Source organism: Pleurodeles waltl, chromosome 2_1 (assembly GCF_031143425.1).
Source record: "Pleurodeles waltl isolate 20211129_DDA chromosome 2_1, aPleWal1.hap1.20221129, whole genome shotgun sequence".
Lineage (NCBI taxonomy): Eukaryota > Metazoa > Chordata > Amphibia > Caudata > Salamandridae > Pleurodeles > Pleurodeles waltl.
The window spans coordinates 23,889,427-23,903,436 of NC_090438.1; the positions used below are offsets into that span (position 1 = coordinate 23,889,427).

At 44.7% G+C, this 14,010-nt stretch overlaps 1 protein-coding gene across 1 annotated transcript in view; it reads left to right on the forward strand.

The window, feature by feature from the left end:
- Positions 1–418: 418 nt before the first annotated feature.
- Positions 419–14,010, forward strand: part of LOC138258156 (nicotinamide N-methyltransferase-like) — a 72,904-nt gene continuing 59,312 nt past the window's right edge. The window contains exon 1 of the mRNA XM_069205921.1: positions 419–576. Within this exon, the coding sequence (XP_069062022.1) occupies positions 429–576 (148 nt within the window). The 5' untranslated portion in view covers positions 419–428. The remainder of the gene's footprint in view (positions 577–14,010) is intronic.

Here is a 14,010-nt window from a genome sequence, read left to right on the forward strand (position 1 = left end):
GTGTAATGCTAATTAATCTCACTGCTCAATAGTAAAGATTAAAAACAAAAAGTCCAAAACCAAATTTGTTCAAAGAATAAATTGCAAATGCATGTTTTTGAAGGGCATTTTCAAAAGTCCTAGCCATTGTAGTAGCAGAATCGTGAAATAGTACTGTTGTACCCGTGTCAATTAAGGGGATGGGACAGTCCTGTTTGGCTCAAACAGTGGGTGGTACACTTGCCAAGATCACATGTTACAAACAAGATGAAAAATATTTAAACGCTTCACTCAGCTGACATCAAACAAGAATAGAATTTGGAATGAGGTTTGGAACATATGCAAATCAAACTGATTTCAGTATTCAATAATATACAATTTAAATAATGTAATATAAAAATAGATGCACGCACAGAAGACATACCATTTATAATTTTGCATCATTGAAAATGGCATCAATGTCTGAGCTGAAGGAGCTCCATGATCAATATTTAGATGCTACGATAGTGATGGATACATTTCTTGTAAAGGATTCTGCCTTCATTGATGATGCATTTACACGTGTGTTACCTGTTTTCAACAACATCTTTAAGTCGGGTATGTAATGTTTACAATCATTTATGTGCCTATTCATGTTCTGTTTACTATAAAGCCTGTTACCCTTGTTGAAAGTGTGGGGGATCATTACAATCATACAAACATATGTTCTATGTTTATTCACTCAACTTTGAAAATATTTTGAGAGAGCTTCTTTGCTTTCAGTGAGCTGTTTCATCAATTGTGTTTTTTACAAGACAAGTATGATCGATTTTGAATTCACATTTATGTTGTCAGTAGAATCAAAAGTAGAAAGTAAAAATTGACAGAATGATCAAATGTAATTTCTTGCACATTATTATTGAAAAGTACATGGTCCACTAAAAAATTATGTACAACCCATCCATAACCTCTTGTACATTGTGTATTTATAGGGAAGATAAGTGGAAATAATACAATATTTTCTCTGATGTTGCACCAATAGATATGTTGAGACACGGAAATGAGAATAAAACACAGGAGATTGTTTCTGTAACTCACTATCAAATTCGCACTGGAGATTGAGATGGATTCAATTGTATTACAGGTCGGTTCCCATTAAATACCAGTGACATTGAAACCCAGTAGATTACAGAAGAAAATTATAAAAATATTTTCCTAGTTCGGTTTTGTAAATCTTTTTTTATTTCTCTATTTCATGATGATAAAATCATACCTAAGTGCAGATGCACAGTTATAGATATTGTACTGTGAGTTACACAAAGTAGAAACAATTCTGCATCAGACATAAAACCCCCACATGTCTTTATCTTGACCACCTTAAATAAATAGTGCATGTTTGAGGACTGCCTTAAAAATATGTCCACCGCATTTCTGTAGCTGGCAGTTGAATTTCTATTGTAGCAATTTGAAGTTTGTGCTAAATTGGGATACTAGGGGCCTACTCACAAAGTACATCTTCACATATAGATGTATAACTAATAAATTTACTCTTACACACATGAGTCATTTTACTACATTGGGCCTATTTATGAGTGTAAAGTTACTAATGCCAAAAAATAAGTAGTAATAAGTCCAACACCAGACATGGTCAGCCACTAATACTGCAACACCTTCCTATAGAAAAATTAGTGTTAATGTCTTAAAATAAAACCCCACAGTAAACAATGTTAAATTAAATGAAATTATTTCTAATTGTCAAAAATACAAATAATGTTCATTTTTAAATAATTTCTTTAATAATTTTAATTTAAATTATGTAATTTATGTAAAAATCAATCATTTGTATTTTATTTTAGAAAATGTAATAACGTGTTTGATTTAAAAATTATTGTAAACCTTATTTCGATTAGAACATAATTTAAATTAATTGTAATTAATTTAATATATCATTTGTAATAGTTATTAATACATAATAAAAATATATATATTTTGCTTTAGATGGGTTTTTTAATGTAAACCTCAGAAAAAATATTATTACTTCAAATTAATATATTTAACACATGGGAGCATTGTGTCTACCAAACTTACATTCTGCTCACCCTCTTTAGGATTGGAAGGAACACCAGCTTCCAAGTACAGAAAGCTACCTCTACTTGACCAAAGTAGTAGTAGGGGCTGTCAAACGAAGCTCGTTACACAGCCAACCGTAGTTACAGTGGGCTGTTTGAGGTCTGTTTTTATGCCTATTGTCATAGTTATAACAAACATGTGACGGACCAACTAGGTCCTAAACAATGATTGCCTAAACAACGACTGCTAAACAACGACAAAGCATGAACAATGACTTTTTCAACAACGACGCCTAAACAACAAAAAAATACAATTAAAAAAGAATACACTTAAACAACCAAATAATTACCATGCATACCAAAACAACTACATTAATAACTACAAAAAACTTAGTCCAGCATGCGACTACCCCACCCCTAAAATTACCCCACCTCTAAAGCTACCCGACCCCCCACCCCAGCCCCTAAAAACTAAAATCACCCCGATCCCGCACCCCCTCCACTAAAGCTACTGCGACCTCCCACTCCTAGAACCTAAAACTACTCTGACCCCCCCACCCCACCTCTAAAAACTAAAATTACCCCGACTCCCCACCCGCCCCTAAAACTACCCCGTCCGCACCCCAAAAAACTAACATTATATATAAATCAAGAATATGAACCTGCCAGACGCTAGAGACAGAAACTATAACATACACAGGGAGGTACTCAATGCACACCAACTGTAAATTAAGGATAAGAAACTTACAAAGCTCAGAAGAGATTAATATGATTACCTTAATGGTCGCGCCCATACCTTTTCTCGTAGATTCGATGACATTAAAAATTATGCACAGACTAGACCACCTAGCAACAAAGGTAGCAACACGTCTGCTTCCTGTAGCACCACAGATGTTTCCAACATCTCCAGTGTGGAAACTGAGCTACCAGTGGAAAATACCCCCACATCGGAACTACTCTGGGAGGTACGTGTTCTTCTTGTTTAGAAGAACTATTAAGATACAGAAAGGGAATACGATTGAACTTCAACAAACAGAACCCAAAAGCAGGAGGGGGGGAGTACAATGGACACGGACAAAAGAGAAGGTATGACCACGAGATCGGTCACACGGAACCAGAGACCATGAGTACAAGTTCCAAACCATTAGCAAATGTTGAATGTAATTCTAATACTAATACGGATATTGTACAAGTTATCAATCTGTCTACCACTATGTTATCTTGTGATGAAATAAATGTACTTTGTAGAGGTCTAGGCTTCTGTCCTGTCTCAGGCCCAATTTTACAGATATACATGTAGACTTGTTTAAATCTATACGTCATCTGAAACTAAAGAAATACTTTATGGACAAACCTAACAATAGGGACAACACAGTGAATATTGTGACCCCTGGTTGTAACAGAATTGTAGGAAAGTACCATCTTGCCTGGCATGTTACCCCCATTTTTCCACTGTATATGTTGTTTTAATGTGTCACTGGGACCCTGTTCACCAGGGCCCCAGTGCTCATAAGTGTGCCTGAATGTGTTACCTGTGTAGTGACTAACTGTCTCACTGAGGCTCTGCTAATCAGAACCTCAGTGGTTATGCTCTCTCATTTCTTTCAAATTGTCACTAACAGGCTAGTGACCAATTTTACCAATTTACATTGGCTTACTGGAACACCCTTATAATTCCCTAGTATATGGTACTGAGGTACCCAGGGTATTGGGGTTCCAGGAGATCCCTATGGGCTGCAGCATTTCTTTTGCCACCCATAGGAAGCACTGACAATTCTTACACAGGCCTGCCACTGCAGCCTGAGTGAAATAACGTCCACGTTATTTCACAGCCATTTTACACTGCACTTAAGTAACTTATAAGTCACCTATATGTCTAACCTTTACCTGGTAAGGTTAGGTGCAAAGTTACTTAGTGTGAGGGCACCCTGGCACTAGCCAAGGTGCCCCCACATTGTTCAGGGCCAATTCCCCGGACTTTATGAGTGCGGGGACACCATTACACGCGTGCACTACATATAGGTCACTACCTATATGTAGCTTCACAATGGTAACTCCGAATATGGCCATGTAACATGTCTATGATCATGGAATTGCCCCCTCTATGCCATCCTGGCATAGTTGGCACAATCCCATGATCCCAGTGGTCTGTAGCACAGACCCTGGTACTGCCAAACTGCCTTTCCTGGGGTTTCACTGCAGCTGCTGCTGCTGCCAACCCCTCAGACAGGTTTCTGCCCTCCTGGGGTCAAGCCAGGCTTGTCCCAGGATGGCAGAACAAAGGACTTCCTCTGAGAGAGGGTGTTACACCCTCTCCCTTTGGAAAATGGTGTGAAGGCAGGGGAGGAGTAGCCTCCCCCAGCCTCTGGAAATGCTTTCTTGGGCACAGATGTGCCCAATTCTGCATAAGCCAGTCTACACCGGTTCAGGGGACCCCTTAGCCCTGCTCTGGTGCGAAACTGGACAAAGGAAAGGGGAGTGACCACTCCCCTGACCTGCACCTCCCCTGGTAGGTGTCCAGAGCTCCTCCAGTGTGCTCCAGACCTCTGCCATCTTGGAAACAGAGGTGCTGCTGGCCCACTGGACTGCTCTGAGTGGCCAGTGCCACCAGGTGACGTCAGAGACTCCTCCTGATAGGCTCCTTCAGGTGTTGCTAGCCTATTCTCTCTCCTAGGTAGCCAAACCCTCTTTTCTGGCTATTTAGGGTCTCTGTCTCTGGGGAAACTTTAGATAACGAATGCAAGAGCTCATCAGAGTTCCTCTGCATCTCTCTCTTCACCTTCTGCCAAGGAATCAACTGCTGACCGCGCTGGAAGCCTGCAAAACTGCAACAAAGTAGCTAAGACGACTACTGCAACTCTGTAACGCTGATCCTGCCGCCTTCTCGACTGTTTTCCTGGTGGTGCATGCTGTGGGGGTAGTCTGCCTCCTCTCTGCACTAGAAGCTCCGAAGAAATCTCCCGTGGGTCGACGGAATCTTGCCCCTGCAACCGCAGGCACCAAAAAGCTGCGTTACCGGTCCCTTGGGTCTCCTCTCAGCACAACGAGCGAGGTCCCTCGAATCCAGCAACTCTGTCCAAGTGACTCCCAAAGTCCAGTGACTCTTCAGTCCAAGTTTGGTGGAGGTAAGTCTTTGCCTCACCTCGCTAGACTGCATTGCTGGGAACCGCAACTTTTGCAACTACTCCGGCCCCTGTACACTTCCGGCAGAAATCCTTTGTGCACAGCCAAGCCTGGGTCCACAGCACTCTAACCTGCATTGCACGACTTTCTAAGTTGGTCTCCGGCGACGTGGGACTCCTTTGTGTAACTTCGGGTGAGCACCGTTAAACACATCCTCGTAGTGCCTGTTTCTGGCACTTCTCCGGGAGCTACCTGCTGCTGAGAGGGCTCCTTGTCTTGCTCGACGTCCCCACTACCTCCTGGTGCAATTTGCGACATCCTGGTCCTTCCTGGGATACAGCAGCGTCCAAAAATGCTAACTGCAAGATTTGCAGCTAGCAAGGCTTGTTGGAATTCTTTTGGCAGGAAAAAACTTCGGCACGACTCTCCACGGCGAGAGGAATCTGTCCACCAAAGGGAAAGTCTCTAGCCCTTTTCGTTCCTGCAGAAACCTCAGCTTCTTCTGTCCAGTAGAAGCTTCTTTGCATCCACAGCTGGCATTTCCTGGGCATATGCCCATCTCCGACTTGCTTGTGACTTTTGGACTTGGTCCCCTTGTTCCACAGGTACCCTAGATTGGAAATCCATCGTTGTTGCATTGTTGGTTTGTGTCTTTCCTGCATTATTCCTCTATCACAACTTCTTTGTCCTTGGGGGAACTTTAGTGCACTTTGCACTCACTTTTCAGGGTCTTGGGGAGGGTTATTTTTCTAACTCTCACTATTTTCTAATAGTCCCAGCGACCCTCTACAAAGTCACATAGGTTTGGGGTCCATTCGTGGTTCGCATTCCACTTTTGGAGTATATGGTTTGTGTTGCCCCTATCCCTATGTGTCCCCATTGCATCCTATTGTAACTATACATTGTTTGCACTGTTTTCTAAGACTATACTGCATATTTTTGGTATTGTGTACATATATCTTGTGTATATTTCCTATCCTCTCACTGAGGGTACACTCTAAGATACTTTGGCATATTGTCATAAAAATAAAGTACCTTTATTTTTAGTATAACTGTGTATTGTGTTTTCTTATGATATTGTGCAAGTGACACTTGTGGTACTGTAGTAGCTACACACGTCTCCTAGTTCAGCCTAAGCTGCTCTGCTAAGCTACCATTATCTATCAGCCTAAGCTGCTAGACACCCTATACACTAATAAGGGATAACTGGGCCTGGTGCAAGGTGCAAGTACCCCTTGGTACTCACTACAAGCCAGTCCAGCCTCCTACATTGGTTGTGCAGCGGTGGGATAAGTGCTTTGAGACTACTTACCACTCTTGTCATTGTACTTTTCATAAGAGAAAAATATACAAAACAAGTTCAGTGTGTGTACACATAGCTAAAAAGTTTTGCATTTCCACTTTTCACTCTTTTCTAAAGTGCTGAAAAGTACTTCTAAACTTTCAAAAAGTCCTTAAAAGTTTAAAAAGTTTTTTTCTGTCTTTCTAAAAAGTTCTGAAAAGTTTTTTCTCTTTTTCTATCACTTTAACTCTCTCTAAAAATGTCTGGCACAGGCCAAAATGTTGATCTGTCCAAACTTGCATATGATCACCTTAGCTGGAAAGGAGCAAGGAGTCTCTGCATAGAGAGAGGTTTGAGTGTAGGGAAGAATCCTTCCTTGGAACTATTACTTAACATGCTTAGAGAACAAGATAAGGCTAAAAGTGCCCCATCTGTTGAAAAAGTAGCTAATGGTTCCCAATCTGATCCAGGGACTCCCCCAGGAAAAGGTTCAGGAAAGAAACTTCTTAGCCTGCCCATTACAAGACAGTCTAGCATAGTTGTTACTGAGGTGGAGTCACATCATACAGATGATGTGCTCTCACATTACACTGTCAGCCAAGCTGTTAGGGTGCCCTCTGTAAGGGACAGGTCTCCTTCTGTTCATTCCCATCATACCTCTGTATCTAGGAATGTCCCTCCCACCAACCCTGATGACAGATTGTTAGAAGGGGAACTCAATAAGTTGAGGGTGGAACAAACCAGACTGAAGCTTAAAAAGCAACAGCTGGATTTGGATAGACAGTCTTTAGAATTAGAGAAGGAAAGACAGAAGTTGGGTTTAGAAACCCATGGTGGCAGCAGCAGTATTCCCCATAGTCATCCTGCAAAAGAGCATGATTCCAGGAATCTGCATAAGATAGTTCCCCCTTATAAGGAGGGGGATGACATTAACAAGTGGTTTGCTGCACTTGTGAGGGCCTGTGTTGTATAGGATGTCCCTCAAAGGCAGTGGGCTGCTATCCTATGGCTATCATTTAGTAGAAAAGGTAGGGTAGGGATAGGCTCCTTACTGTGAAAGAAAGTGATGCCAATAATTTTACAGTTCTTAAGAATGCACTCCTGGATGGTTATGGCTTAACCACTGAACAGTACAGGATAAAGTTCAGAGAGACCAAAAAGGAGTCTTCACAAGACTGGGTTGATTTCATTGACCATTCAGTGAAGGCCTTGGAGGGGTGGTTACATGGCAGTAAAGTTACTGATTATGACAGTCTGTATAACTTGATCCTGAGAGAGCATATTCTTAATAATTGTGTGTCTGATTTGTTGCACCAGTAGTTGGTGGACTCTGATCTGACCTCTCCCCAAGATTTGGGAAAGAAGGCAGACAAATGGGTCAGAACAAGGGTGAACAGAAAAGTTCATACAGGGGGTGACAAAGATGGAAACAAAAAGAAGGATGGTAAGTCTTCTGACAAGGGTGGGGACAAATCTAAAAATGAGTCTTCATCAGGCCCACAAAAACACTCTGGTGGGGGTGGTGGGTCCAAATTCTCCTTTAATCAAAACAAAGAAAAGAAACCATGGTGCTATTTATGTAAAGTAAAAGGCCATTGGACAACAGATCCCAGTTGTCCAAAGAAAAGCACCAAGCCTCCTACCACTACAACCCCTACTGCTACACCTAGTGTCCCTACTAATAGCAGTGGTGGTGGGAGCAAACCTACTAATAGCCAATCCAAGGGAGTAGCTGGGCTCACTATTGGTAACTTAGTTGGGGTTGGTCTTGTTAGGGAGACCACAGAGGCTATACTAGTGTCTGAGGGGGCTATTGATTTAGCCACCTTAGTTGCTTGTCCCCTTAATATGGATAAGTACAAGCAGCTACCCCTAATAAATGGTGTTGAGGTTCAGGCCTACAGGGACATTGGTGCCAGTGTGACTATGGTCATAGAGAAACTGGTCCACCCTGAACAACACCTACTTGGTCACCAGTACCAAGTAACCGATGCTCACAACAACACACTTAGCCACCCCATGGCTGTTGTTAATCTCAACTGGGGGGGGGGATACTGGTCCAAAGAAAGTTGTGGTAGCCACAGATTTACCTGTAGACTGTCTGTAGGAAATGATTTGGAGACATCAGCTTGGTCAGATGTGGAGTTGGAGGCCCATGCAGCAATGCTGGGAATCCCAGGGCATATTTTTGCTTTAACCAGGGCTCAGGCCAAAAAGCAAAAAGGATAGGGAAGCTTGGATCCTGGAACAATGGACCAAGTGCTCCCTAAAGCTAGGGCTAGTAGAAGCAAACCACTTCCTACTATCCCTCCCTCTACAGTGGATTCTACTTCTGAGGAAGAAGAATTCCCTCCATGTGCAGAACCTACACCAGAGGAGCTTGAAGCAGATACTGCTGAGCTTCTGGGTGAAGGGGGGCCTGCCAGGGAGGAGCTGAGTGTGGCACAGCAAACCTGTCCCACATTAGAGGGTCTAAGACAGCCAGCTGTCAAACAGGCTAATGGGGATGTCAGTGACTCTCACAAAGTTTACTGGGAGGACAACCTCTTGTACACTGAGGCAAGGGATCCTAAACCTGGAGCTGCCAGGAGATTAGTGATTCCTCAGGAGTACAGAAAGTTCCTCCTAACTCTTGCACACAACATTCCCCTAGCTGGGCATCTGGGACAAATGAAAACTTGGGACAGACTTGTTCCCTTGTTTCATTGGCCTAGGATGTCTCAGGACACAAAAGATTTTTGTAAGTCCTGTGAAACCTGTCAAGCCAGTGGCAAGACAGGTGGCACCCCAAAGGAATCCCTTAATCCACTGCCTGTGGTTGGGGTTCCCTTTGAAAGGGTAGGGGTTGACATAGTTGGCCCCCTTGACCCTCCTACTGCTTCAGGCAATAGGTTTATCTTGGTGGTAGTGGACCATGCCACAAGATATCCTGAAGCTATTCCTTTAAGGACCACTACAGCTCCTGCAGTGGCAAAGGCCCTCCAGGGAATATTTTCCAGGGTGGGCTTCCCAAAGGAAGTAGTATCAGACAGGGGAAGCAATTTCATGTCTGCATACTTAAAGGCCATGTGGAAGGAGTGCGGTGTGACTTATATGTTCACTACACCCTATCATCCACAAACTAATGGACTGGTGGAGAGATTTAACAAAACTCTCAAAGGCATGATTATGGGTCTCCCTGAAAAACTCCGCAGGAGATGGGATATCCTTCTACCATGCCTCCTTTTTGCCTACAGGGAGGTACCCCAGAAAGGAGTGGGCTTCAGCCCCTTTGAACTTCTTTTTGGACACCCTGTTAGGGGTCCACTCACACTTGTTAAGGAGGGTTGGGAACAACCTCTAAAAGCTCCAAAGCAAGATATTGTGGATTATGTACTTGGCCTCAGATCAAGGATGGCTGAGTACATGAAAAAGGCCAGCAAAAACCTTCAGGCCAGCCAAGATCTCCAGAAGCAATGGCATGATCAGAAGGCTGTTTTGGTTCAGTACCAACCAGGGCAGAAAGTGTGGGTCTTGGAGCCTGTGGCCCCAAGAGCACTCCAAGATAAATGGAGTGGACCCCACACAATTGTTGAGAAAAAGGGTGAAGTCACCTATTTAGTTGACTTAGGCACTGCAAGGAGTCCCCTTAGGGTACTCCATGTAAACCGCCTGAAACCCTACTATGACAGGGCTGATCTCACCCTGCTCATGGCAACTGATGAGGGACAGGAAGAAGACAGTGATCCTCTACCTGATCTCTTCTCTTCCACAGAACAAGATGTTCTTGTGGAAGGTGTAGTTTTGGCTGATTGTCTTACTGCTGAGCAGAAAGACCATTGCATAAATCTCCTAGATCAATTCTCTGAACTCTTCTCTACTGTGCCAGGTACCACTTCTTGGTGTGAGCACACTATAGATACTGGAGACAGTTTACCTGTCAAAAGTAAGATCTATAGGCAGCCTGACCATGTCAGGGACTGCATAAAGCAAGAGGTACAGAAAATGTTAGAACTAGGAGTGGTTGAGCACTCTGAAAGTCCATGGGCTTCTCCTGTGGTACTTGTACCAAAACCCCATTCCAAAGATGGAAAGAAGGAAATGCGGTTTTGTGTAGACTACAGAGGTCTCAACCTGGTAACCAAAATTGATGCTCACCCTATACCCAGGGCAGATGAGCTCATAGATACACTGGCATCTGCCAAGTATCTAAGCACTTTTGATTTGACTGCAGGGTATTGGCAGATCAAATTGTCAGAAGATGCAAAACCTAAAACTGCATTTTCAACCATTGGAGGACACTACCAGTTCACTGTAATGCCTTTTGGTTTGAAAAATGCACCTGCCACTTTTCAGAGGTTGGTGAACACAGTCCTGCAAAGGGCTGGAGGCATTCAGTGCAGCATATTTGGACGATATAGCTGTCTTTAGCTCCAGCTGGGATGATCACCTGGTCCACCTATGGAAAGTTTTGGAGGCCCTTCAGAAGGCAGGCCTCACTATCAAGGCTTCAAAGTGCCAGATAGGGCAGGGTAAGGTGGTTTATCTGGGACACCTTGTTGGTGGGGAACAGATTGCACCACTTCAGGGGAAAATCCAAACAATTATTGATTGGGTTCCCCCTACCACTCAGACTCAGGTGAGAGCCTTCCTAGGCCTCACTGGGTATTACAGGAGGTTCATTAAGAACTATGGCTCCATTGCAGCCCCTCTTAATGACCTCACATCCAAGAAAATGCCTAAAAAGGTATTATGGACAGCAAACTGTCAGAAAGCTTTTGAGGAGCTAAAGCAGGCCATGTGCTCTGCACCTGTCCTGAAAAGCCCTTGTTACTCTAAAAAATTCTATGTCCAAACTGATGCATCTGAATTAGGAGTAGGGGCAGTCCTATCACAACTTAATTCTGAGGGCCAGGATCAACCTGTTGCTTTTATTAGTAGGAGGTTGACCCCTAGAGAAAAGCGTTGGTCTGCCATAGAGAGGGAGGCCTTTGCTGTGGTCTGGGCTCTGAAGAAGTTGAGGCCATACCTGTTTGGCACTCACTTCATTGTTCAGACAGACCACAAACCTCTACTTTGGCTAAAACAAATGAAAGGTGAAAATCCTAAATTGTTGAGGTGGTCCATATCCCTACAGGGAATGGACTATACAGTGGAACATAGACCTGGGAGTAGCCACTCCAATGCAGATGGACTCTCCAGATATTTCCACTTAGACAATGAAGACTCATCAGGTCATGGCTAGTCTTATTGTCCTTCGTTTGGGGGGGGTTGTGTAGGAAAGTACCATCTTGCCTGGCATGTTACCCCCATTTTTTCACTGTATATATGTTGTTTTAGTTATATAATTGTCACTGGGACCCTGTTCACCTGGGCCCCAGTGCTCATAAGTGTGCCTGAATGTGTTACCTGTGTAGTGACTAACTGTCTCACTGAGGCTCTTCTAATCAGAACCTCAGTGGTTGTGCTCTCTCATTTCTTTCAAATTGTCACTAACAGGCTAGTGACCAATTTTACCAATTTACATTGGCTTACTGGAACACCCTTATAATTCCCTAGTATATGGTACTGAGGTACCCAGGGTATTGGGGTTCCAGGAGATCCCTATGGGCTGCAGCATTTCTTTTGCCACCCATAGGGAGCTCTGACAATTCTTACACAGGCCTGCCACTGCAGCCTGAGTGAAATAACGTCCACGTTATTTCACAGCCATTTTACACTACACTTAAGTAACTTATAAGTCACCTATATGTCTAACCTTTACCTGGTAAAGGTTAGGTGCAAAGTTACTTAGTGTGAGGGCACCCTGGCACTAGCCAAGGTGCCCCCACATTGTTCAGGGCCAATTCCCCGGACTTTGTGAGTGCGGGGACACCATTACGCGCGTGCACTACATATAGGTCACTACCTATATGTAGCTTCACAATGGTAACTCCGAATATGGCCATGTAACATGTCTATGATCATGGAATTGCCCCCTCTATGCCATCCTGGCATAGTTGGCACAATCCCATGATCCCAGTGGTCTGTAGCACAGACCCTGGTACTGCCAAACTGCCTTTCCTGGGGTTTCACTGCAGCTGCTGCCAACCCCTCAGACAGGTTTCTGCCCTCCTGGGGTCAAGCCAGGCTTGTCCCAGGATGGCAGAACAAAGGACTTCCTCTGAGAGAGGGTGTTACACCCTCTCCCTTTGGAAAATGGTGTGAAGGCAGGGGAGGAGTAGCCTCCCCCAGCCTCTGGAAATGCTTTCTTGGGCACAGATGTGCCCAATTCTGCATAAGCCAGTCTACACCGGTTCAGGGGACCCCTTAGCCCTGCTCTGGCGCGAAACTGGACAAAGGAAAGGGGAGTGACCACTCCCCTGACCTGCACCTCCCCTGGGAGGTGTCCAGAGCTCCTCCAGTGTGCTCCAGACCTCTGCCATCTTGGAAACAGAGGTGCTGCTGGCACACTGAACTGCTCTGAGTGGCCAGTGCCACCAGGTGACGTCAGAGACTCCTCCTGATAGGCTCCTTCAGGTGTTGCTAGCCTATCCTCTCTCCTAGGTAGCCAAACCCTCTTTTCTGGCTATTTAGGGTCTCTGTCTCTGGGGAAACTTTAGATAACGAATGCAAGAGCTCATCAGAGTTCCTCTGCATCTCTCTCTTCACCTTCTGCCAAGGAATCGACTGCTGACCGCGCTGGAAGCCTGCAAAACTGCACCAAAGTAGCTAAGACGACTACTGCAACTCTGTAACGCTGATCCTGCCGCCTTCTCGACTGTTTTCCTGGTGGTGCATGCTGTGGGGGTAGTCTGCCTCCTCTCTGCACTAGAAGCTCTGAAGAAATCTCCCATGGGTCGACGGAATCTTCCCCCTGCAACCGCAGGCACCAAAAAGCTGCATTACCAGTCCCTTGGGTCTCCTCTCAGCACGACGAGCGAGGTCCCTCGAATCCAGCAACTCTGTCCAAGTGACTCCCACAGTCCAGTGACTCTTCAGTCCAAGTTTGGTGGAGGTAAGTCCTTGCCTCACCTCGCTAGACTGCATTGCTGGGAACCACGACTTTTGCAACTACTCCGGCCCCTGTGCACTTCCGGTGGAAATCCTTTGTACACAGCCAAGCCTGGGTCCACGGCACTCTAACCTGCATTGCACCACTTTCTAAGTTGGTATCCGGCGACGTGGGACTCCTTTGTGTAACTTCGGGTGAGCACCGTTTCATGCATCCTCGTAGTGACTGTTTCTGGCACTTCTCCGGGTGCTACCTGCTGCTGAGAGGGCTCCTTGTCTTGCTCGACGTCCCCTCTACCTCCTGGCGCAATTTGCGACATCCTGGTCCTTCCTGGGCCACAGCAGCATCCAAAAACGCTAAACACATGATTTGCAGCTAGCAAGGCTTGTTGGCATTCTTTCGGCGGGAAAACACTTCTGCACAATTTTCCACAGCGAGAGGGATCTGTCCACCAAAGGGGAAGTCTCTAGCCCTTTTCGTTCTTACAGAAACCTCAGCTTCTTCAGTCCAGTAGAAGCTTCTTTGCATCCACAGCTGGCATTTCCTGGGCATATGTCGATCTCCGACTTGCTTGTGACTTTTGGACTTGGTCCCCTTGTTCCACA